We start from the raw sequence: 26,191 nt of genomic DNA, 5'->3' as shown, positions 1-26,191 counted from the left end.
GGCAGGCCCCTACTTTCAAACATCCAACTTACAAAACGTCTCCTACTTGCAAACGGAAAGAGACAACAGGAAGTGAGATGAAAAAAGACGGACGGACAAAAAAATTATACAGGGGTGACAACCCTTCCCATGTTTTCCAAAAAGCTTAAATATAGATTTTTTGACTGGAGCTACACTTTCAAAATGTACCAGTTCAAAATTACAAACAGATTCTACTTAACACAACAAACCTACACAGTCCCTGTCTTGTTTGCACCGACTGTATACTGCTGTTCTGAGTATATAGGGCCTGGGGGCCCCACGCCTTTCCTTTTTTTTTTTTTTTTTTTTGGGTATGGGGTACCCCTTATTATCCATACAAGACCCAAAGGGGCTGGTAATGGGCAGGGGGGCTACCCATGCCATTTTTCTTATTGATTTTCATCCATATTGCCGGATTCGGATATTACATTAAAACCGTAAGCAGTTTTAAATGACTTTTTTTTCTGTTAAATGCCATTTTGTTCAGGGACTGTTCTATACACGGGAAACACGTGGCACTTCACAGGCATACTATAGACACCCCCCAGGCACGATATTTAAAGGAATATTTCACTTTTTTTTTTTTTTTCACTTTAATTGTCATTAAAATCGGCCGTTTTTATAAACAATTTTGCCATTGACCCCTGGGACAGGAGCCGGGTCCCCAAACCCTTTTTAGGACAATATCTTGCATATTACCCATTAAAGTTAGCACTTTTTATGTCGAACGTTCAAGTCCCATAGACTTCAATGGGGTTCGTTCGAAAGTTCTGGTGCGAACCGAACCGGGGGGGGGGGTGTTCGGCTCATCCCTAGTGGAGCTGAGGCTGTCTTCCACTTGCACTACAATTTGGGCTGTCAGGGAGGACAGCGTCTTCGCACCACATACTGTAGATTCTAATTACCTTAACTGATGTTTCAAATTGAGTGAAATTGAGAGAAATCTACGACCCCAGCATAGACTTACATTTTATAACATCAGCATTGTAATAACAGTACAAACAATAGTTATTTTTGACAATCCAATGTAAATTTACTTGAAAAATCTTCTTTCCTGCTGTGAGTGCTGCCTGTCTGCTGGCCGTCTCTTTGTAAAACGTCCTGCATGCTTTGCAGCTTCTCCTCCATTTATAAGGACTACATGTCCCATGGTACCTTGCTGCCTGCTAGCTGTGCTGACTCCGCCTCCTGAAACGCCTTCCTGCAGAAGGCTGGCTCTGTGAAATGTGTGACAGCAATGCTCACAGGGCATAGTGACTACGTGTCACAGAATTTAAGAACGTAAATGATGTGTGGGAATCTGCACAAAGTAAGTTTATAGACTTCAAGATGGTTCAGAATAATAGGAAGAGGCTAGAAATAACTGAAATACAATGTGGAAATGAATATAGCATTTAAAATTTTTGATCATACAGTGGATACATTTTACCCACTGTCCCATTTTCCTATAACTCATTTCCCGCAATCCATGATTCTACACAGCATCCCATTACAGCTGAATTCTGGGTATAGATGTTCTCACACAGTTACATTGTTTCAGCTTGAACCAATGTACACATACATATTCCATACCTAGCAGTTGAAGCTACAACAGTGATCGCCGCTGTCTTCTGTGTCCCATGCTGAATTGATTCCCTCTGAGGAAGTCCTGTGTCCTGGTGACGAAACGTCTTGGAGCGGGACCTTGGATGATATCACTACACCTCCGGTATTTTAGTTTATTATTTCGTTTTCTGTTTAATTTTACATAACCTTTAACCCCTTCACATCCGTGCTATAGCCGAAAAATGGCTACAGCGACATGGGCTTAAAATGCCCAGGGGGCATCCATAGACGTCCTCCAGTGATCGTCCTGCTCTCACACCCTGTGTGATATTTGAGTCCTTTGGACTCGACTGATCACAGAATGGAGTAAAGGGCCAATCACAACAGCCCTTTACCACGTGATCAGCTGTCAGCCAATGATAGCTGATCACGGAAATAAACAGTAAACAGATCAGCGTGAGGAGAAAAGAAGAACGCCAGTAACTGGCTTTTGTTACAGGGACATTAATCCCGATATGTGCCCATCGGTGTCAACCAGTGCCGCCTATAAGTGCCTGCCGGTGCTGCTAATCTGTGCCCACCAGTGCCACCTATCGGTGATCATCGGTACTGCCAACCAGTGCCCATCAGTGTTACCCATCAGTGCTGCCTATCAGTACCGCCTACCAGTGCCTATCAGTGTGCATCAGTGCCACCTTATCAGTGCAAGTGTCACCTATTAGTGCCCATCAGTGCTGCCTTATCAGTGCCCACCAAAGCCGCCTCATCAGTGCCACCTATCAGTGCAGCCTCATCAGTGGTGCCTTATCAGTGCCCACCAGTGCCGTCTAATCAGTGTCACCTATTAGTGTCCATCAGTGCTGCCTTATCAGTGCCCACCAATGCCGCCTCATCAGTGCCACCTATCAGTACAGCCTTATCAGTGCCCACCAATGCCGCCTCATCAGTGCCACCTATCAGTGCAGCCTCATCAGTACCACCTTATCAGTGCACATCAGTGCCGCCTCATCAGTGCTACCTATTAGTGCCCATCAGTGCCACCTATCAGTACAGCCTCTTCAGTACCGCTTTATCAGTGCCCATCAGTGCCACCTCATCAGCACACATCAGTCAAGAAGAAAAATTACCTGTTTACAAAAGTTTATAACAAACTATGAAAAATGTTTTTTTTTTGTTTCTTTAGCAAAAAATAGAAACCCCGGCATTGATTAAATACTACCAACAGAAAGCTCTATTTGTTTGACAAAAAATTATAAAAATTTTGTTTGGGTACAGTGCTGTATGACCGCGCAATTGTCATTCAAAGTGCGACAGCGCTGAAAGCTGAAAATTGGCCTGGGCAGGAAGGGTGTATAAGTTCCTGGTAAGCAAGTGGTTGTTAACCATTTAAGCCCCGGACCAATTTGCAGCCAAAGGACCAGGCCCTTTTTGCGATTCGGCACTGCGTCGCTTTAACTGACAATTGCGTGGTCATGCGACGTGGCTCCCAAATAAAATTGACGTCCTTTTTTTCCCACAAATAGAGCTTTCTTTTGGTGGTATTTGATCACCCCTGCGGTTTTAATTTTTTGCGCTATAAACAAAAATAGAGCGACAATTTTGAAAAAAATTTAATATTTTTAACTTTTTGCTATAATAAATATCCCCAAAAAAGTGGCAGTGAAGGAATTAACCACTAGGGGGCAGTGTAGTGTTATGTATGACGTTATGTGTTTTTTTTTATCGTAGGGGGGCGTGGCCTGGCATGTGACGTCACTGGTCGTCCTTCCCTATAAAAGGGAAGAGACGATCGGTGACAGCCACACAGGGAAGCACGGGGAGAGGTTTGTTTACACAGACCTCTCCTCGTTCTTCAGCTCTGTGACCCGATCGCGGGACACCAGTGGCGATCGGGTCCGCTGGTCCCGCGGCCATGGTGGCATGCGCTGTAGACAGCGGTGCCTGTCTTCGGGCAAATATCTCCTAAACCGTATAGGTTTAGGAGATATTTCTTGGACCTACAGGTAAGCCTTAATCTAGGCTTACCTGTAGGTCAAAGTGATTTGTATAGGTTTACAACCACTTTAAATAATACTCTGTAGCACAGCCTTTCTCAACCTTTTCAACACGGAGGAAACCCTTGAAATAGTTCTCCAGTCTCAGGGAACCCCCTGCTAAAAATTAGAAATCTACAACTCATGATACATTAGTGTGACGGTCAGTGGGAAAAAGGGTCCTTATACTTGTGGTCATTGGGAAGAATTACCTCCTTACAGATAACTAAAAAGATCAATGGTGTCGTGGGAACTTGTCTGAGAGGCAGAAATTGCCCAATGCTGAAGGAACCCCTAGAAACCTCTGGAGGAACCCTGGTTGAGAATCACTGCTGTAGTAATATCTCTTAGCAATGTTCCTGTATTATCTATGTTGATGTATTTCCCTTTATTTTGCAGGTCTGGCTCCATATAAGTGGAGAATGAAGCCCCTTTTCTATCCGTCTCATTAGCAGACCATCCCCTGAAGATGTCTGGCCAAGACGTCCCCAGCCAATTATGTCGAGAGGCCAACCAACATCTCACCCAAGAAGAATTCTCTTTGGCTTCTGCGTTCTTCATGGCAGCGTTTAGTTGTAATGCCCCCGTTGCACTTCAGAGAGTCAAATCCCTGGATGACGGGCAGTACCGGGAAATTATTAATACTCTGGAAAAATGGTGTTTAGGGGATGCCGAAATACCAAAAATAAAGTGTGATGGCATGGCCGTTGTGTCACTCAATCCCGGGATCGCGGCAGTGTTCCTTTCTACGCTTTGCCCCAATAATTTGGCATCCTCTTTGTTTAAAATGGGTGCGTTCCTTAAGAGGGGGCGCTACGAAGAGGTGGTGAGCAGGTGCAACTCCCTATTGAACGCCCACCCCCAGCATTCCTCCAAACTGTTGCTAACTCGAGGTCTGGCATGGATTCTGTCTCAAACCCACTCAAGAAACGGGGTTGTTGATTACGTTCAAGTATTCACCAAGTACAAGGATGAGGCCAAGCAACATATCTGCACTAAACAAAGAGAGTATTTACCTCAAGTCATTTGTGCTTTCCATGACTACATTTCCTCTTATGAAAATAACAACACTGAAGGAAATATTAAAGTTATGCTTCACGATTGTTACAGTTTTCTGGCTGCTTTGGCTCCTGATGACCTCCAGATATGCAAGACTCAAGCAGCTTACTTATTTGAGGAATGTAAATTTGAAGAATGCATAGCCGTGTACTCTAGAGCCATCGAGGCCTTGTCTTTAGAAACCAAGATCAAAGAGGAGAAAATATCTTGTCTTCTAGTCGATCGGGCCGCGGCCTACTATTCTTTGGGTTGTAGGACAAAGGAAATGGTACAAGACTTGGCCGAGGCCTTCAGGATCAGCCAAATCCACGCCAGGAAGAGGTTTACAGAGATCTTTTCCAAGGCCGATGTGGCCAGAGTTATGGAGCGTTCCAAGGCTTGCATTGAAATGGAATTTGGGGACTATCGAGAAGCTGTTCGTGCTCATACGGAGCTCAGATCTGACATTGGTACGGACCTCCTTCTACCGATTATGCAAGCTTTGGAGTTTTTTATTCAGTGCTGCCCGGAGAGCAGACGTGAAATGAGTATCCGGTTGGCGGACTGCAAACTTTTAGCTGGAGATTTCCGAACCTGCTTGGGCATCTGCAACCAGCTGCTTAACTCGGAGAAGAAAACCTATCAGAACACGTTATACGTTCTACGAGGCTTTTGTCAATTCCACATCAATGAGCACCAGCAGGCCTTGAAGGACTTTCAGAAGATTGTAGAGGATGAGTCGCCCCATCCATCCAGTTGCGTCAAGGCTCTTTGCGGGAGAGCGCTGGTCCGAATGATAAGTGGTAGCCCGTATCTGACCGCCCTGGACTACATTACAGCTTGCAAACTCAAACTGGATGAAACATTCCTTACAACTAAAACCTACGTGCCATGGAACCAAAGGGGTCTCCTCTTTAAAGTGTTACAGGAAGAAGGTGAGAAGATGCTACAAAAGAAGCCCTCCAGTGAGAGTGGGAACCCCAGCAGGAAAAAGACAGGGGAGAAGAATGGAGCCTCACCCAAGGAATGGTAATATTCTTTAAATACGCTACTCTACAATTATATCGCGGGACATATAAAGAGGGGATTTTCTGGGATCGGCCAGAATCTTAAGCAGTTGTTCACGGCAACCAATCAGCTCCTATCTTTCATTTCAAGCTAAACTGAAGAAGTTGATGGTAGAGGCTGATTGGTTGACATACACAGCTGTTGCAGATTCTGTCTTCCCCATTTTTTTTTTTATACCCCATAGTCCTTTTCCAGTTAACTTACATGCCCTTTGGTCCATCCCTTCAGGCTACATTTGCACCTAAGGCCCCATTCATACCTCAGCATTTTGTAGCTGGAAGCTCCAAAATGCTGGAGGAGAAAAAAATCTATTATTTTCTATGGAGATGGTTCACGTCTCCACTACAAGCAGGGGCAGACTGACAACTCATGGGGCCCCCGGGCAATAGGAGATTATGGGGCCCCCAGGCAATCAGAGATTATGGGGCCACACGGTATACACACACGCAGTATACAATCACACAGCCAGGCATGTTTCTATTGGCTGAGAAGGTACTGGAGAGGTAGGGCAGCTATAATCTCAGGATTTTTAGACCAAAAGGATGTCAGTAAGGGACATTTCTACATACTGTCCCTGGTTTTACTGAGGCTGGCAAAGCTGATGGGGCCCCCTAGTGGCCCGAGGCCCTCGGGCAGTGCCCGAGTGGCCGAATGGTCAGTCCGCCCCTGACTACAAGTCGCCTGAAGCCAAACGTCTGAAGCTCAAAAAAGTTCGAGCTTTTTTTTTTTTGTAGCTGGAATTGGGCAGATTGGTGTGCTTTTGAAGCATTTTTTTTTTTTTGTTCCTAAAAAGTTCCATAGAAATGCATGAAAATGAATTTTCGAGTTTAAGTGTTTTGGCGCATTTTGTCCACGCGTTTCTGAGCGTTTTTCTGCTCAAATGCAATAATTAAATAAAAAAAAAATAATAATAATGAATTAATAATAAATAAAATTCATAAATAATAATAATAAATAAATAAAATAACCCCAACCCCTAGCTCTAATAACCCTAATGCCTGACCCTAATATTACCCCAAACCCTAACCCTACAAAATAAATAATAATAATAAGTAGATAGAAAAAATTAACCCCTAGCCTTCAACCCCTTACAAAAAAAGTAATAATAAATAAATACAAATGGATGAAAAGCTGAAAAACATAGCAACAAATGAAATGGATGATATTTTTCTCTACTGGCTAGTAAAAAATGCCAAAGCTCCAAAAATACTTTAAAAACCCTGTACAAAAGCTCTCAAAAATGCAACCCCCAGGTGTAAGCCTGAGCGTCATGTTTTCAAGCGTTTTTGAGCGTTTATGGGAGCAGAATATTTCTGCTCGCTTTTTCAGGCATTTTTCAACTAAAAGGTGTGAAGTGCTGCTGAAAGAGGCAGAAAGCTGCTGTTTGAGCAGAAAACGGGCAAGAAAACGCTCGAAAAAAAGTTCATGACGCCCTTTTCAGGGGTTTCCATTGAGGTCTATGGGGACAAAAATGCTAATTTCTTCCTGAAAAGTAGCTTGTGTACTGTTTTGAGCGAAAGGCGTTTTGCTACAAGCGGCAAGGCGCTCTCATGTGAATAAGGATGTATTGAAAACAATAGGTTCTTGCTTGTTGGTCGTTTTTGAGCTTCGAGCTACAAAACGTTCAAGTGTGAATGGAGCCTCAAAGCAAATCGTGATGCCTTCAGACATGGTCAGCAATGGAGTGAACTTCCTATGGGTTCTGCTAAACTGAGTTTAGATCAAGCTCAGCTCATCACTGCTGGTCACCAAGTCGAGGGAAATCTAAAAGTTTAGCGCTGTCCCCAAAACAAGAGGTAGATGGAAATATTCCAGTTGGGACACCAGTCTAAGAAAGGAATTTCCTCTAACTTCCTGTCATGTCTTTGGGGCAAGAAAGCAATGGAGGGAGCCTAGACCTCCAATTTGATGGTGCCTAGTGTTTTGGGACCATTCAGCAGAACCTATAGGAGGTTCCCTAAATTGCTGACCATGTCTGAAGGCATCACAATTTTCATCTGACTGGTGTCTTTATTGAACCTTACAAACTATGTAAATATTTCCATTTGGTATAGCCAGGTGGATGACACCAAAAGTCTTATTGGCTGCCCTAGCTGCAGGAAGGGGAATGCCATGGCATTCTAACTGGGCCAATGGGGATGCATTTGTGATACCTTCCCATAGGAAACTGCTGGGGATCATAGTCACTAAGACAGTCAAGGGAAATTTAGAATTTTAGCGTTGTCCCCAAAACAAGAGGTGAGTGGGCATCTTCCAGTGGGGACACCAGTCTAAGAAGGGAAATTCTCTCATTTTGGGATATTTCCTCTAAGTTGCTGTCATGATAGAGGGAACCTAGACCTATAATTTGATGTGCAAGCCTTCTTCTGGGGCCATTTCCACTTGGTAGAGACAGTTGGATGACACCAATGGTCTTATTTGCTGCTCTAGCTGCAGGAAGTGTGTCAATGCCATTGGCCTATTATGGCCATGCGGTCATATTAGGTCAATGAGGTTTCCTATCCCTTTGTGTTTGTGCAGATGCAGAAAGAGGAATGCCATGGCATTCTAACTGGGCCAGTGGGATGCGTCCGTGTGATACCTTCCCATGGGTTCTGACAAACTGAGTTTGGACCGAACCCAGCTTATCTCTGCTGGTGACCATAGTCACCAAGACAGTCAAGGGAAGTCTAGAACGTTAGCGTTGTCCCCAAAACAAGAGAGGAGCAGGAATCTTCCAGTAGGGACACCAGTCTAAGGGAGATTTCCTCTAACTTCCTGTTGTGTCTTTGGGACCGGAAAGCTATGCAGGGAGCCTAGAGCAGCATTTACTCCAGAAAAAACTATTTCAATGCTCGTATTATACCTTATTTATTCAAACAAGACAATTAGTACAGCTCTGTTGGCATTTATTTATTAAAGACCCTCAGTCACTTTGCCCATTTAGAGCAAAGAGAGAAGAAGCAGAGTCTTTCGAAAAAAAAAACAACCTTCCACATCTCAACACAAAACCAGTAAGCCACTGCCCCCACCTATAACTGGGCTTTGCAGCGAGTAGCATTGGCGGGCAACATATGTTGAAAAAAGGCCAGGGAACAATCCAAGCTCACTTATCGACCAGCCTGCGACCAACCGAATGGCCTTGCGTTAAAAAAAGGGGTTTAGTCTGCACATATTTGCAAATACTGGCTTAAGCTACAGAGCCCCGTCAAGGAACCCCGGTATCTGTAGTCCTACCACTAACTTTTGAAAGGCTCCACAGTGGAAGCACATGAATTTTGGTGGATAGCAGATGAGCCCACCCCCTTCTTAAGGGTACAGGGGCACACTGTATACCCAGAATTGCCCTCCAATGCTCATTGCTAGACAAGTGCAAATCATTTTGTTCTGAATTCGTTTTGTTCACAAATTTTGACAAATTTGTTAATTCGGAAATATCCGAACTAACGAAAACACATTTAACAAATATTTCCGACTATTCGTAAAGTTCGAAATTCGAAATTTTCCATAAATTCGTAAATTTGAAATGCGTAAATTCCAAAATCTGAAAATAAGAACGAAAATCAGAAAATTCAAAAATCCGTAAATTTGAAATTCGAGAATCTGAAAATAAGAATGAAGATTAAAAAAAGTGAAAATTTTAAAATCTGAAATAACTAATTTTATAATAATTTAACTATTACTAAGTATTACATTTTAGGTATTGGAATTTCCTTTCAAAAGAAAATCCGAAAATTCGAAATAATGAAAGTCATAGAATTCTAACTAACTAAGAATTACTAAGAATAACTTAACTATTAATTTATAGGTATTGGAATTTCCTTTCAAATTGGCCTGTTAGCGAACGTAACAAATACGAATTTATCCAAAGCTACGACATTTTGACATTTTCCCAAAATAAGGAATGCCGCATCTAAACAAATGTAATGTAATAAATGTATAATAATAAATAACAATAATAATAAAAACTTTTTATTATTAATTAGTTTGGTTCCATTTGTTTAGATGCGGAATTCGTTATTTCGGAAAATTCGTTACTTTGGATAAATTCGTATTCATTACGTTCACTAATAGGCCAATTTGAAAGGAAATTCCAATACCTATAAATTAATAGTTAGTTATTCTTAGAATTCTAACTAAGAATTACTATAATTTTCATTCTTTTTCGAAATTTCTGATTTTCTTTTTTGGAATTTTGAATTTACAAATGTTTTAATTTACAAATTTCTGAATTTTTGAATTTCCAAATGTTTAAATTTCGGAATTTCTGTATTTACAAATGTTTTAATTTAGGAATTTAGGAATTTAGGAATTTCGGAATTTCTGAATTTTTTAATTTTTTAATTTATGAATTTTTTATTTAAGAAATTATGAATTTACAAATTTATTAATTTTTTGAATTTCTAAATTTACACATTTTGGAATTTCTGGCTTTTCGAATTTTTGAATTTCTGGCTTTTCAAATTTTCGAATTTACGAATTTCGATCATAACGAAACCAAAAAAAAAAAACGAATGAAACGGAAACGAACACATTTTGCACTAGTGTACTTATTGATGCAAAGGCCAGTTATGGGTGGGGACATTGGCTTACCTTTTTGTACTATTGATATATTGGTCAGGCAACGCACTGATACCTTTGCAGCCGTTGAGCTGGATGTTCAGTGTGTCCCTGTACCTTTAAGAAGGGGTGGGCTCCCTTCAGTCCATCTGCCCTCTATCTATCCATCAAAATGCATGTCCTTCCGCTGTGGAGCCTCTCAAAAGTTAGTGGTAGCACTACAGATACCAGGGTGTTTGACGGGGCTCTGTAGCTTACGCAACTATTTGCATATGTGTGAAGAGTAGACCCCTGTTTTTAACGCATACTGTTAGACAGGACAATTCGGTTGGTCGCAGGCTGGTCGGTAAGCGAGCTTGGAATTTTCCTTGGGTTTTTCCTTGGCCTTTTTCTAACCTTCCACATCTGCCTATACCAGTTATGGCGAACCTTGGCACCCCAGATGTTTTGGAACTACATTTCCCATGATGCTCATGCACTCTGCAGTGTAGTTGAGCAGTTCCAAAACATCTGGAGTGCCAAGGTTCACCATCACTGGCCTATACTCACCTTCACTGCGTTGTTCCCTTTCCTCGATTTCTTTGTTGGTGTCAAAACACCGGGTAATCTCCATGCAGGGTGGTGTTGGAGTCTACAGTGTCCATGCTTGGCCATTGGTGGCCTGAGGACTTCAAACAACACAAAACAAACAATCTCCTGCTCTCAGGCCCTTAGTCCACGTGTAGGTGGTGTAGCCAACCCTTTGGATGAAATGAGGAAAGTCAACGGTCTTGCTGCCCTCCTCAGGACAATGGGTGTCCTTAAAGCTGAAACATATGTGCCCTCCATGTTTTTCTGTAGGCCTGAGGACTTCATCCTGGGTGTTAGGAGGAGGAGGTATTTCCCGAAAGCTCCAACGTACCAGTGGGAGAACATGGTGCACATGAGTATGAGTGGTGTTGGTGGTGGTGGAACCTGTTTTTTTTTTTTCCCAAAGGTCTCTCTCACTTTACCTGGATGAGGTTCCTCCAGATATTGCTAGGGGGTTCCTTGAGCTTTGGATTATTCTCCTCCAATTTGATGGTGTTTGCATTGTTCTGGGGATATTGCCACTTGGTAGAGCCAGTTGGGTGACACCAATGATCTTATTTGCTGTCCTAAGAGTGGCATTCATGCTGACCCAGATTTCCCATCCAGCAGTTGCACATACATAAAGGGGCGGAAAAAGCCGAATGCCCCAAGGGATAATACGGGCATTATCCCTTGGGGCATTCTCCTATTTCCAAATATCTTTTTCTGGGATGTGGCGAGGACCTTCAGGATCAACTTCTAGATAGTTTCTTCACTATTATTGTTCAAACATAAAGGGGCAGGGAATGCTCATGACCTAATTGATCTAATATGGCCACATGACCATGGTTCGTCAAAGTCATTGGCCTATTATGGCCATGTGGTCATATTTGCACCATGACATCATAGGTGTAGGCAAGGGATGCTCTGGCTGCAGTTGATTGGACCAAGGATGCAATCATGTGACAGCTTCCTATGGGTTCTGCTGAGATGAGTTTGGATCAATCGGGATCAGTTGGGACAATTGTTTAAGAAGGGGTTATCCCTCATTTTGGGAGATTTCCTGTAAAAGAAGGGAACAGAAATCTCCCCAGTAGTTTTAACCTTCCCTACTGTATACCTACCTTCCCAGAAGTTTGGCCCACATATACATTTTTAAAGCAAAATTCTGAGAAAAAGTGATCTTTGGAAAACATTTGGATATTGCACTCACTCCACCTCCTCCATTCATAAAATGGCTTGTATTCTTTTCACTATACAAGGCAGTCTGTGATTGGAGGAGAGAAGCATGTTCTACTCAACCCCCCCAAGACATTTTTAAAAATGGAGGGAAGGGAGACCTACATAGCCTGCATGGTATGCGCTGATCTTGGTACAAGACATTTGCTGGGACAAGGAGTGGGCAGAAAGGGATGGCTGCCCTGGGCACTGTGGTATAATGGGAGGTTGGGGGGGGGGGGGGGCTTACCAGGAGAAGATTGGAGAGGAGAGGTATTTGTGTTGGGAGGGGGAATTTGGAGGGTGACAGGTGATGAGAATTGTTCTAGGAGGGGAAATTAGGGGTGTGTACTAGGAATGGTGATTTCAGGGGATTTGTGTTGGAAGGGGGGTGAGGATTTATTCTTGGAGAGGGGATTTGGGGATTAGTATTGGAAGAGGTGATATGGTGGAGGGGGGACGAAACCTGTGCTAGGAGGGGAATTGTTTTGGTTAGGGGGGGGGGGGGGGGGGTTGTGCTAGTAGGCATGATTGGGAGGTATTTGTGCTAGGAGGGGAAATTTGGGGGGATGATGTGTGCTAAGAGGGGGGGATCAGGGGGATGATTTGTGCTTAGAAGGGCAATTTGAGGGGCAGAGTATTTGTGCTAGGAGGGGTGATTTTTTGTGTGGGAGGGGGTTTGGTGAGAGAGAGCATTTAAGCTTGGAGAGGGGGGTGGTGGGGCAAAGATGTATGCTGGGAGGGGGAATTAGGGGGAGAACTTGTGCTGGGAGAGGGATTTGAAGTGGGGGGGATTTGTCTTCGAAGGGGAAATTAGAGGGGTGGAGGATTTGTGCTATGAGGGGTGATTTATTTTTTTTGGGGGGGGGGGGGGTGAGGGGTGGGTTTGGTGAGAGTTGAGGTTGGAGGGGGGGGGGGGCTAATTTTAGTGCTGGGAGGGGGGATTTGGAGTAGGAGGGGTGAATGGGTTGTGTTCGGAGGGAAATTTGAGAGGTAGAGGATTTGTGCTAGTAGGGGTGATTTTTTTTTTTTTTTTGGGGGGGGGGGGGGGGGTAGTTTGGTGAGGGAGAGGATTTGGGCTTGGAGGGGGGATGATGGAGCAAAGATTTGTGCTGGGAGCGGTTGTGTTTTGAGGTGAAATTTGAGGGGCAGAGGATTTGTGCTAGGAGGGGTGGTTTTTTGTGGGGGGGGGGTGTTTGGTAACAGTGAGGCTTTGGGCTTGGAGGGGGGGGTCAAAGATTTGTGCTGGGAGGGGGGATTTGGAGTAGGAGGGGTAAATGGGTTGTGTTTGGAGGTGAAATTTGAGGGGTAGAGGATTTGTGCTAGGAGGGGTGGTTTTTTTTTTGGGGGGGGGAGGGAGCTGGTGAGAGCGAGGATTTGGACTTGGAGGGGGGATGGTGGGGCAAAATTTGAGGGGTTTTTTTGCTGACCCATAATGCTAATACATCTTACGGTAAGGGGGTCGGAGTTTGGCATGTTTGCCTTGGGCTCTAGATGACCTTGTCCCGGCACTGACTGTACCATCAGAGATAACCATCATCCTCACCGGGAGAACATGCAAACTCCATGCAGCTCATGTCCTGGTTGGGATTTGGACCTAGGACTCCAGTGCTACAAGGCAGAAGTGCTAACCACTATATCCAAAAGTCATTTTTTTTCCCCGGAGTTTGGCTTTAAGCCTTGTTGGTGGCATCTGGGGAGCTTGAGGTTGACCTTGCAGATGAGATGCTCCCAAATCCATCATTTACCTTCTTCTTGTTGTTTAGTGATGTTTCAGGGGTCCACCAGCTGGCCACGCTCCTGATGATGTTGGACCCCACGGATGACGTGTGCCGCATCCTCTGCACCGACGCGCTCTATCAGATGGACCGCGTAGAAGAAGCCCATAAGATGCTGAGTTTGGCCCTCAACAGCAGCTCTCAGCGGTCCCCCGTTCTGGCCAGGCTGGCCCTTCTGCAGCTGAAAAAGGGCTTTATCTACGACGGGAACCAGGTAGGGGGCTGCAAGTCTGTCTGTGAGCAGCAGATGGCGGCATTGCACCTTTACACAATACAATCACTATCTGTATAGTGTATGGTCATTAGAAAGGTCTTGGGGAGAGTTTTGTATTAATGAGCGCAGTTCTAAAGAGGAACGTGATTGGTTCGCTGATCATTTGCCGCTCTTTTTGCTGTCAAAGATTCGCACTGCACATTAGCTGGTCAGAAAGCGCCCTATCAAGGCGTATTCCCCACCGCTCTGTACATGTTGAATTTCTATGAGCTTTTCAGGGGGGGCTTAGAAACATCGGCCAATACGGAAGACGGCCAATGGCGCAGCATTCCTCCGCAGCGGATATCCTCCCCCCCCGTGACCCGGTGTGACCGCAACCATTTCTAGAGTGACTCTGTGTGACTGCCACCATTTACAGAGTGACCCGGTGTGGCCGCAATCATTTATAGAGTGACCCGGTGTGACCGCAATCATTTATAGAGTGACCCGGTGTGACCGCAACCATTTATAGAGTGACCCGATGTGACCGCAACCATTTATAGAGTGACCCGGTGTGACCGCAACCATTTATAGAGTGACCCGATGTGACCGCAACCATTTATAGAGTGACCCGGTGTGACCGCCACCATTTATAGAGTGACCCGGTGTGACCGCAACCATTTATAGAGTGACCCGATGTGACCGCAACCATTTATAGAGTGACCCGGTGTGACCGCAACCATTTATAGAGTGACCCGATGTGACCGCAACCATTTATAGAGTGACCCGGTGTGACCGCAACCATTTATAGAGTGACCCGATGTGACCGCAACCATTTATAGAGTGACTCGGTGTGACCGCAATCATTTATAGAGTGACCCGGTGTGACCGCAACCATTTATAGAGTGACTCGGTGTGACCGCCACCATTTATAGAGTGACCCGGTGTGGCCGCAATCATTTATAGAGTGACTCGGTGTGACCGCAATCATTTATAGAGTGACCCGGTGTGACCGCAACCATTTATAGAGTGACTCGGTGTGACCGCAATCATTTATAGAGTGACTCGGTGTGACCGCCACCATTTACAGAGTGACCCGGTGTGGCCGCAATCATTTATAGAGTGACCCGGTGTGACCGCAATCATTTATAGAGTGACCCGGTGTGACCGCCACCATTTCTAGAGTGACTCTGTGTGACCGCCACCATTTACAGAGTGACCCGGTGTGGCCGCAATCATTTATAGAGTGACCCGGTGTGACCGCAACCATTTATAGAGTGACCCGGTGTGACCGCCACCATTTATAGAGTGACCCGGTGTGACCGCAACCATTTATAGAGTGACCCGATGTGACCGCAACCATTTATAGAGTGACCCGGTGTGACCGCAACCATTTATAGAGTGACCCGATGTGACCGCAACCATTTATAGAGTGACCCGGTGTGACCGCAACCATTTATAGAGTGACCCGATGTGACCGCAACCATTTATAGAGTGACTCTGTGTGGCCGCAATCATTTATAGAGTGACTCGGTGTGACCGCAATCATTTATAGAGTGACCCGGTGTGACCGCAACCATTTATAGAGTGACTCGGTGTGACCGCAATCATTTATAGAGTGACTCGGTGTGACCGCAATCATTTATAGAGTGACCCGGTGTGGCCGCAATCATTTATAGAGTGACCCGGTGTGGCCGCAATCATTTATAGAGTGACCCGGTGTGACCGCAACCATTTATAGAGTGACCCGGTGTGGCCGCAACCATTTATAGAGTGACCCGGTGTGACCGCCACCATTTATAGAGTGACCCGGTGTGACCGCAATCATTTATAGAGTGACCCGGTGTGACCGCCACCATTTATAGAGTGACTCGGTGTGGCCGCAACCATTTATAGAGTGACCCGGTGTGGCCGCCACCATTTATAGAGTGACCCGGTGTGGCCGCAACCATTTATAGAGTGACCCGGTGTGGCCGCAACCAGTTATAGGGTGACCCGGTGTGACCGCAACCATTTATAGAGTGACCCGGTGTGACCGCCACCATTTATAGAGTGACTCGGTGTGACCGCAACCAGTTATAGGGTGACCCGGTGTGACCGCAACCATTTATAGAGTGACCCGGTGTGACCGCCACCATTTATAGAGTGACTCGGTGTGGCCGCAACCATTTATAGAGTGACCCGGTGTGGCCGCCACCATTTATAGAGTGACCCGGTGTGGCCGCAACCATTTATAGAGTGACCCGGTGTGGCCGCAACCAGTTATAGGGTGACCCGGTGTGACCGCAACCATTTATAGAGTGACCCGGTGTGACCGCCACCATTTATAGAGTGACCCGATGTGACCGCAACCATTTATAGAGTGACCCGGTGTGGCCGCAACCATTTATAGAGTGACCCGGTGTGACCGCCATCATTTATAGAGTGACCCGGTGTGACCGCAATCATTTATAGAGTGACCCGGTGTGACCGCCACCATTTATAGAGTGACTCGGTGTGGCCGCAACCATTTATAGAGTGACCCGGTGTGGCCGCAACCAGTTATAGGGTGACCCGGTGTGACCGCAACCATTTATAGAGTGACCCGGTGTGGCCGCAATCATTTATAGAGTGACCCGGTGTGGCCGCCACCATTTATAGAGTGACCCGGTGTGGCCGCAATCATTTATAGAGTGACCCGGTGTGACCGCAATCATTTATAGAGTGACCCGGTGTGACCGCCACCATTTATAGAGTGACTCGGTGTGGCCGCAACCATTTATAGAGTGACCCGGTGTGACCGCCACCATTTATAGAGTGACCCGGTGTGACCGCCACCATTTATAGAGTGACCCGGTGTGACCGCAACCATTTATAGAGTGACCCGGTGTGACCACAACCATTTATAGAGTGACTCGGTGTGACCGCCACCATTTATAGAGTGACTCTGTGTGACCGCAACCATTTCTAGAGTGACTCTGTGTGGCCGCCACCATTTATAGAGTGACCCGGTGTGGCCGCAATCATTTATAGAGTGACCCGGTGTGGCCGCAATCATTTATAGAGTGACCCGGTGTGACCGCCACCATTTATAGAGTGACCCGGTGTGACCGCCACCATTTATAGAGTGACTCGGTGTGGCCGCAACCATTTATAGAGTGACCCGGTGTGGCCGCAACCAGTTATAGGGTGACCCGGTGTGGCCGCCACCATTTATAGAGTGACCCGGTGTGGCCGCAACCATTTATTTCAACAAAAATCCTCCCATAAGATGATGTGAACATTCATGTATTGCATTCTATGTGATTCCGCTGGAAAAGCTTCTCTTGTGTAGAGTCTGTAGACATACAAAAGCCTTGTGACGGCTGAATCTTGCAAATACAGAATTTGGCCACTAGATGGTGCTATATATATATATATACTTAGATCACATGTGTCCAACACAAGACATGCACTGAACCCGGTGTCCTATCATATACAGTCCCCCATCGCATGCGCAGTACACAGCGCACACAGATTCCGAAAATAGCCGAAGATGAAGGGCGCCTGCGCACTGAGTCCAGGTTCTAGCCCCACCATCCAAGTGGACATAGAGTTGATGTATAAAAGAGCCGAGCGCAGCGAGGCCGAGCCCGAAGCGTGGTGAGCGAGGCAAGCCCGCGAGGGGCCCTCTAATTTTTCCCAGTCCTATGTCCGCTTGGATGGGGGGGGGGGGGGCTACCACCTTGACTCACGGCGCAGGCACCGTTCATCTTTGGAGATTTTCCGAAGCTTCTTCTGCTCAAGTGCAGTACGGGGCGGACACTATATGATGACCGGACTGAATATGCCAGAACACCGCCCCTCCAGGGCATTTCATGTGTGGCCCTCCCACCTCTTCTTCACTGTGGTACCCCCCCTTCTCTCCACCCCCACCTTATCTCAGCAGTTGGCAGCAGAGAGGAGGACAGAATTCCTCCTGCCAGATCCTGTGCTTCCCTGTGGGGAGGCTCATCTCTGCCCACCAGCCCCCCTTCCCCCGTCTTAACAGTCTGCATTAAAGAGGAGGACAGAACTTCTCCTACAGATCCTGAGCCTCTGCAGCCACAGCATCCTCTTGTCTCCCCCTCCCCTTCTCTGGTCCTCCTCCAGACTCTGCTCTTTCTGCTTGCCAGCTTCTCTGATCTTCCCCTCCTCTGGTCCTCCTCCAAACCCTGCACTTTCTGATTCCCAGCTCTTCTGGTCCTCCTGCAAACATTGCATTTTATGCTTCCCAGCTCCTCTGGTCTTCCCCTCCTCTGGTACTCCTCCAAACCCTGCACTGTCTGCTTCCCAGCTTCTCTGGTCCTCCTCCAGACTCTGCACTTTCTGCTTCCCAACTCTTCTGGTCCTCCCCTCCTCTTGTCCTCCTCCAAACCCTGCATTTTCTGCTTCCCAGCTCCTCTGGTCTTTAACCTCCTCTGGTCCTCCTCCAAACCCTGCACTGTCTGCTTCACAACTCCTCTGTTCCTTCCCTCCTTTGGTCCTCCCCAAAACCCTACATTTTCTGCTTCCCAGCTCCTCGGGTCCTCATCTGGACTCTGCGCTTTTTGCTTCCTAGCTCTTCTGGTCCTCCCCTCCTCTGGTCCTCCTCCAAACCCTGCATTTTCTGCTACCCAGCTCCTCTGGTCCTCCTCTAGACTCTGCACGTTCTGCTTCCCAACTCCTCTGATCCTCCCCCCTCCTCTGGTTCTCCTCCAAACCCTGCACTGTCTGCTTCACAACTCCTCTGGTCCTCCCCAAAACCCTGCATTTTCTGCTTCCCAGCTCCTCTGGTCCTCCTCCAGACTCTGCGCTTTCTGCTTCCCAGCCCTTCTGGTCCTCCCCTCCTCTGGTTCTCCTCCAAACCCTGCATTTTCTGCTTCCCAGCTCCTCTGGTCCTTCTCCAGATTCTGCACCTTCTGCTTCCCAGCTCCTCTGATTCCCCCCCCCCCACACCCTCCTCTGGTCCTCCTCCAAACCCTGCACTTTCTGCTTCCAATCTCTTCCGACCATTGTTCCTATGATAAGTAGCGCCATCTAGTGGCCAAATGCAGTATTATCCATTTTAGATCAATGAAAAACATTCAACCAGCACAAGAAATGACCTAATAATAGCATCATTTGTTTACCCCAATTACACACAATTCATCAGGTATTGCCCCCGGCGAATTCATGTGCACTTCTTTTTTTTATTTATTAATATGCCCCTAAACTACCCCAAATACATACCCCCTAAAAATACACACCTGCTAAATATAGAAGAAAATAGAGCAGCAATTTTAGATATAACACCGCCCCCCCCCTTCCACCCTGATCACACCCCCCCCAGATACCACCCCCACACTGATCACACCCCCCCCCCCGATATCCCCCCACCCTGATCACACCCCCCAGATACCACCCCCACACTGATCACACCCCCTCGATATCCCCCCGCCCTGATCACACCCCCCCAGATACCACCCCCACACTGATCACACCCCTCGATATCCCCCCACCTTGATCACACCCCCCCCCAGATACCACCCCCACACTGATCACACCCCCCCCAGATACCACCCCCACAATGATCACACCCCTCGATATCCCCCCACCTTGATCACACCCCCCCCCAGATACCACCCCCACACTGATCACACCCCCCCAGATACCACCCCCACACTGATCACACCCCCGGTATCCCCCCACCCTGATCAGACCCCCTGATATCCCCCCACCCTGATCACACCCCCACTGATCACACACCCCAGATAGCCCCCGCCCACCCTGAACACGAACACCCCCTAGATACTGCCCTCCCACATTGATCACACCCCCCCAGATACCTCCCACCCACTGATCAAACACCCCAGATAGCTTCCACCCACCCCGAACACCCCCCTAGATACCTCCCCCCCACATTGATCACACACCCCTAGATACCACCCCCCCACATTGATCACACACCCCAGATACCCCCACCCCAAACACCTTCCCCCCACATTGATCACACCCCCCAGAAACCGCCCCCCCCCACATTGATCACACACCCCAGATACCACCCCCTCACTGATCACACACCCCAGATAGCCCCCACCCACCCTGAACACCCCCCTAGATACCGCCCCCACGTTGATCACATCCCCCACATTGATCACTACCCCCCGCCCACCCTGAACACCCTACTAGATAACACCCCTCCCACATTGATCACACCCCCAGATACACCCCCCCACACACTGATCACACCCACCAGATACACCTCCATATACCCCCCTCAGTTACCACCACCCTGATCACATCCCCCAGATATCCCCCTCTTCCATCACACACACACACACACACACACAACCCCCCACATCTCACCGGTCCTGCAGCACTCTGATCACCCCCACCACCCTACTAACACCTCCAGATACCCCCAGATACCCCACCACCACTCTGATCACACCCCCCCCCCCCACTACCCCCATCACACACAATCCCCCCACATCTCACCAGTCCTGCAGCACTCTGATCACCCCCTCCCCTACTCTGAAACACATCTGGATACCCCCCCCAGATCCCCCCACCCTGTTTACACCCTCCAGATCCACCACCCCCACTCCAATCACAACCCCAGATACCACCACCCCCCCCCCCCATCTGATAAAACCTTCAGATACTCCCCTCCCCCATCACACACACAATCCCCCCACATCCCTCAGCTCCTGCAGCACCATGGACAGGAGGGGTAGCTGTGTCCCACGCAGGCAGCAGAATATCTCCCCCCCCCCCAACCTCCTCCTCTGCCGGCACCCCCTGCCTGACTCCGAGCACAGCGTGGCGCTCACTGTCTGCACTACTCTAAATGTAGCGCCCCACCCCCATGGTACGTCACTGCACCTATTTTGTCATTATACAGGATTTATATAGTGCCAACAGTTTGCACAGCGCTTTACAGTATAAAGGGAGACAGAAGTGTTACAATACAATTAAGCACCAGAGGAACCCGCTCATAAGAGCTTACAATCTAATAGGGCAAAACGTTGTAATGAACTCGTTAGGATCGCACCGACTGATCTCCCAGTCCAGCTGCAGATATTTATTGCCATGTGGATGGTGCAATCTGTTACTTCATAGGCAGACGGTGTGCTGGATTGAAGTCCATGAGTTGTGCATACACACAGCCGCCAGCAGGTGGCAGCGCAGCTCTTCCCAATGTACTTCAATGGCTCAGATACCAAAAAATGAGAATTCAGAACGTTCCTCCTGGGAATTTTCCGATTGTGTTTTTTTTGTGTTTATTTTGTTTTTTATAAAAGCTTTCCAATTTCATTACATACCATATTTCAGACACACTGATATCATGACTGGGTCTCTGTTCTTCTCTATGCAATGCAGACAGATTATGACTGCTGGAAGGGGCTGGCAGGGTGCTGTACATAGCTTCAGGGGATAGAGGGAACGTCTCATAATGGGCACAGGGGGTGTACAGACCCAGGAACTCAGCACATGGATGGCAGGAACCCCTCATGATGGGCACAGACCCGGGAACTCAGCACAAGGATGGTGGGAACCCCTCATAATGGGCACAGCAGGTGTACAGACCTAGGAACTCCTCTCAGGGATGGTGGGAACCCCTCATAATGGGCACCCTGGGTGTACAGACCCGGGAACTGGGCACAGGGATGGTGAGAACCCCTCATAATGGGCACAGCAGGTGTATAGACCTGGAAACTCAGCACAGGGATGGTGGGAACCCCTCATAATGGACACAGCGGGTGTACCGACCCAGGAACTGGGCACAGGGATGGTGGGAACCCCTCATAATGGGCACAGCGGGTGTACAGACCCAGAAACTGGGCACAGGGATGGTGGGAACCCCTCATAATGGGCACAATGCGTATACAGACTCGGAAACTGGGCACAGGGATGGTGGGAACCCCTCATAATGGGCACAGCATGTGTACAGACCCGGGAACTCCTCTCAGGGATGGTGGGAACCCCTCATAATGGGCACCCTGGGTGTACAGACCCGGGAACTGGGCACAGGGATGGTGGGAACCCCTCATAATGGGCACAGCAGGTGTATAGACCCGGGAACTGGACACAGGGATGGTGGGAACCCCTCATAATTATTTAACTCCCCGGCATCTACTGGTCAGTATCAGTTTTAGGTGGACTGACCCTTTAATAAAACGAGAAGACACATTTGCTATGAAGGTGATGATTTATTCTTCTCTCTTCCTCAGCTCATTAAGAAGGTGATCCAGCTGGGTGACACTTCTTGCCTTTTGCCCATCATGGATATTTTTGTAGAAGAGGATCGCAGACTGATGCAGAGTCACTGCCACGCCAAGGGCATGTCCATCCTACAGAGCAGACAGGGGGAGACCTACCTGAAGGAGGCCGTGGCCTACTTATCCTTCGCTATCATAGCGTCAGGTAGGAGGAAACAGCTGATTGGTCACATCGGTGACGAGACAAGATCCCATCATGGATAACTGCTGCCGACCACTGAGCCATGATAGATAGATAGATAGATAGATAGATAGATAGATAGATAGATAGATAGATAGATAGATAGATAGATAGATCGGTGTCATACTGGTAACCACTGAACCTCAATAGATACAGATGAGTAAAAGGAGCCCCATACTGTTAACCACTGAGCCACGACAGAGACAGGTAGATAAATATAAGGACCCCATTATTTCTTACAACTGAGCCACAATAGATACTGATAGAGATAAACAGATAACTAAAAAGAGTTTGGTAATGCTACCCACTGAGCCACAATAGATACAGATAGATAGATACAGATAGAGATCAACAAATAAGTAGAAGGACCCCAGTACTACTAACCACTGAGCCACAATACTACGTACAGATAGAGATCGACAGATAAATAAAAGTACCCCAGCGCTGCTAACCACTGAGCCACAATAGAGTCCAGTAATGCTACCCACTGAGCCGCAATAGATACAGATAGAGATCAACAAATAAGTAGAAGGACCCCAGTACTACTAACCACTGAGCCACAATACTACATACAGATAGAGATCGACAGATAAATAAAAGGACCCCAGCACCGCTAACCACTGAGCCACAATAGATAGTGATAGACAAATAAATAGAAGGACCCCAGTACTACTAACCACTGAGCCACAATACATACAGATAGAGATGGACAGATAAATAGAAGGACTCCAACACTGCTAGCCACTGAGCCACAATAGATAGAGATAGACAGATGAATTGAAGGACCCCAGTACTACTAACCACTGAGCCATAGTATGTACAGATAGAGATGAACAGATAAATAGGATCCAGCATCGCTAACCACTGAGCCACAATAGATACAGATAGAGGCAGACAAATGGAAGGACCCTAGTACTGCTAACCACTGAGCTACAATAGATACCGCTAGAGGTAGACAAATATAAGGACCCTAGTACTGCTAACCACTGAGCCACAATAGATACCGATAGAGGTAGACAAATATAAGGACCCTAGTATTGCTAACCACTGAGCCACAATAGATATCGCTAGAGGTAGACAAATATAAGGACCATAGTACTGCTAACCACTGAGCCACAATAGATACCGATAGAGGTAGACAAATATAAGGGCCCTAGTACTGCTAACCACTGAGCCACAATAGATAGAGATAGACAGATATATATATAGAAGGACCCCGGGAGTAGTGACCGCTGAACTACAATAGCTATGTACAGAGATGGACATATGAATTGAAGGACCCCAGTACTACTAACCACTGAGCCACGGTATGTACAGATAGAGATGGACAGATAAATAGAACCCACCACTGCTAATCACTGAGCCACAATAGATACAGATAGAGGTAGGCAAATAGAAGTACGCTAGTACTGCTAACCACTGAGTCACAATAGATAGCTATAGACAGATACATAGAAGGACCCCAGTACTACTAACCACTGAGTCGCAATATGTACAGATAGAGATGGGCAGACAAATAGAAGGACCCCAGTACTGCTGATGATAGATAGATAAATTGATCAATCGATCCCCAGTATGTCTAACTACTGAGCGATAGGGAGGGATGGATGAATGGACGGACAGGCAGATAATAGAGATATGGCTGGACAGACATGACACCATTTCCTGGATATCATATGGCATATAAGTGCACATGATTAATCTATGGAAATAATCATTCAACCTCCACGGTGTTGGAACTTTTGTTTCTAGACTTTAGCAAATATGTTCAGAATTTTATTAACAAGAGAGGTTACCTATAGAAAGCACAGCTTCTGGCGCTAGCCTATTTTCTATCCAGGTTGAATATTCTTCACAGAGTGAATCAGAAAAATACTGCTTTATGGCCACTAGATGTCACCGATGGTCATAGTAAATAAGTATTTAGCAGCTGTGATCATCAGCACCATCTAGTGACCATAATGTGGTATTGTCCTGATTGACTTTATCCTGTATGATTGAAGAACAATCGACCTGGAGAGGAAACAGCCAAACAACATTTGACTGTTGCACCTATTTGCACAGAACACGTGTACAAGTTCTGCAATTGTTTTTTATATATATATATATATATATATATATATATATATATATATATAAAACACTAAAGTATCAGTTGAAGGTGGACTGATCCTTTTAGTGTGAGCAGCGCTGCAGTTCCAAAAATAAAAAGTGACTCGATTTTGCAAAAATTCTGGAAATGTAAAGATAAGAATACAATAGAAAATTTTTGTTAACAATAAAAAAAAATGAACCTTCCACCGAACGCTCAGCGCAGGTGTTCTGCCAAAAGTGCGCGAATGACTTAAACATCTGTGCGGTGATGCGGGGGAATAAATGGCGTGAATTGTCAGGGGGGGGGGGGATGTGATGACGTTTGTATTGTCAGCTTTGCTAAACAAAAGGCGTTGTGTATTTACGGACAGGAGGCCATGCCAAGGACTCGCTGCTGGCCAGAGGCAGATGTTACGGGCAGCTGGGACAGAAGAAGACGGCGATATTCGATTACAACGCCGTGCTGAGGGCGGAGCCCGCCAATACCGAGGCGCTGTGTGCTAAGGGCTTCATGCAGATGTCTATGAACCAGCAGAAGGTGCATCGATCGATATGACCGGAGATAGACGGATTGTTTATTATTAATATTGGATGTACACAACCCGTTACATAAACGCCAGTCCCTGCCCTCAAGAGCTTACAATCTAACGTCCCTAACTCACATACATACACATACTAGAGACGTCTGACGTGTGGGAGGCAACCAACACCAACACAGGGGGAACATGCAAACTCCTTGCAGGTTGAAGGACTGCCAGACAGAATCTAACCACTGAGTCACGCTAGAAATAGATAGATAATAGAGATACATAGACAGAACTGCTAACCACTGAGCCACGCTAGAGATCGATAATAGAGATACATAGACAGAACTGCTAACCACTGAGCCACACCAGAGATAAATAGCTACTAGAGATACATAGACAGATAGAACTGCTAACCACTGAGCCACGCTAGAGATAGATAATAGAGATACATAGACAGAACTGCTAACCACTGAGCCACACTAGAGAGAGATATATTGATAATAGAGATACATGGACAGATATAACTGCTAACCACTGAGCCATGCTAGAGATAGATTGATAATAGAGATACATAGACAGATAGAACTGCTAACCACTGAGCCACGTTAGAGATAGATAGATACATAGAACTGGTAACCACTGAACCATGCTAGAGATAGATTGATAATAGAGATACATAGACAGATAGAACTGCTAATCACTGAGCCACGCTAGAGAGATAATAGAGATACATAGACAGAACTGCTAACCACTGAGCCACACCAGAGATACATAGATACTAGAGATACGTAGACAGAACTGCTAACCACTGAGCCACGCTAAAGATGGATAATATAGATACATAGACAGAACTGTTAACCACTGAGCCACACCAGAGATAAATAGGTACTATAGATACATAGACAGATATAACTGCTAACCACTGAGCCACGCTAGAGATAGATAATATAGATACATAGACAGAACTGCTAACCACTGAGCCACACTAGATATATATATATATATATATATATATATATATATATATATAGATATATAGATAGATAGATAGATAGATAGATAGATAGATAGATAGATTATATATATATATATATATATATATATATATATTGATAATAGAGATACATGGGCAGATAGAACTGCTAACCACTGAGCCATGCTAGAGAT

General features: G+C 46.4%; 1 protein-coding gene across 1 annotated transcript in view; it reads left to right on the top strand.

Moving 5' to 3' along the window:
* The window catches only part of TTC34 (tetratricopeptide repeat domain 34), a 99,075-nt gene that overhangs the window by 6,175 nt on the left and 66,709 nt on the right, over positions 1–26,191 (top strand). Inside the window, exons 2-5 of the mRNA XM_077458218.1 lie at positions 3,999–5,666; positions 13,778–14,003; positions 22,175–22,367; positions 24,869–25,035. Coding sequence (XP_077314344.1) covers positions 4,069–5,666; positions 13,778–14,003; positions 22,175–22,367; positions 24,869–25,035 — 2,184 coding nt within the window. The 5' untranslated portion in view covers positions 3,999–4,068. The remainder of the gene's footprint in view (positions 1–3,998; positions 5,667–13,777; positions 14,004–22,174; positions 22,368–24,868; positions 25,036–26,191) is intronic.

This window comes from Lithobates pipiens, unplaced genomic scaffold (assembly GCF_037356315.1).
Source record: "Lithobates pipiens isolate NorthernLeopardFrog02 unplaced genomic scaffold, aLitPip1_a1.2 Scaffold_27, whole genome shotgun sequence".
NCBI lineage: Eukaryota > Metazoa > Chordata > Amphibia > Anura > Ranidae > Lithobates > Lithobates pipiens.
Note: the sequence above shows the minus strand (reverse complement) of the source record. Positions and strands in the feature narration are given on the sequence as shown.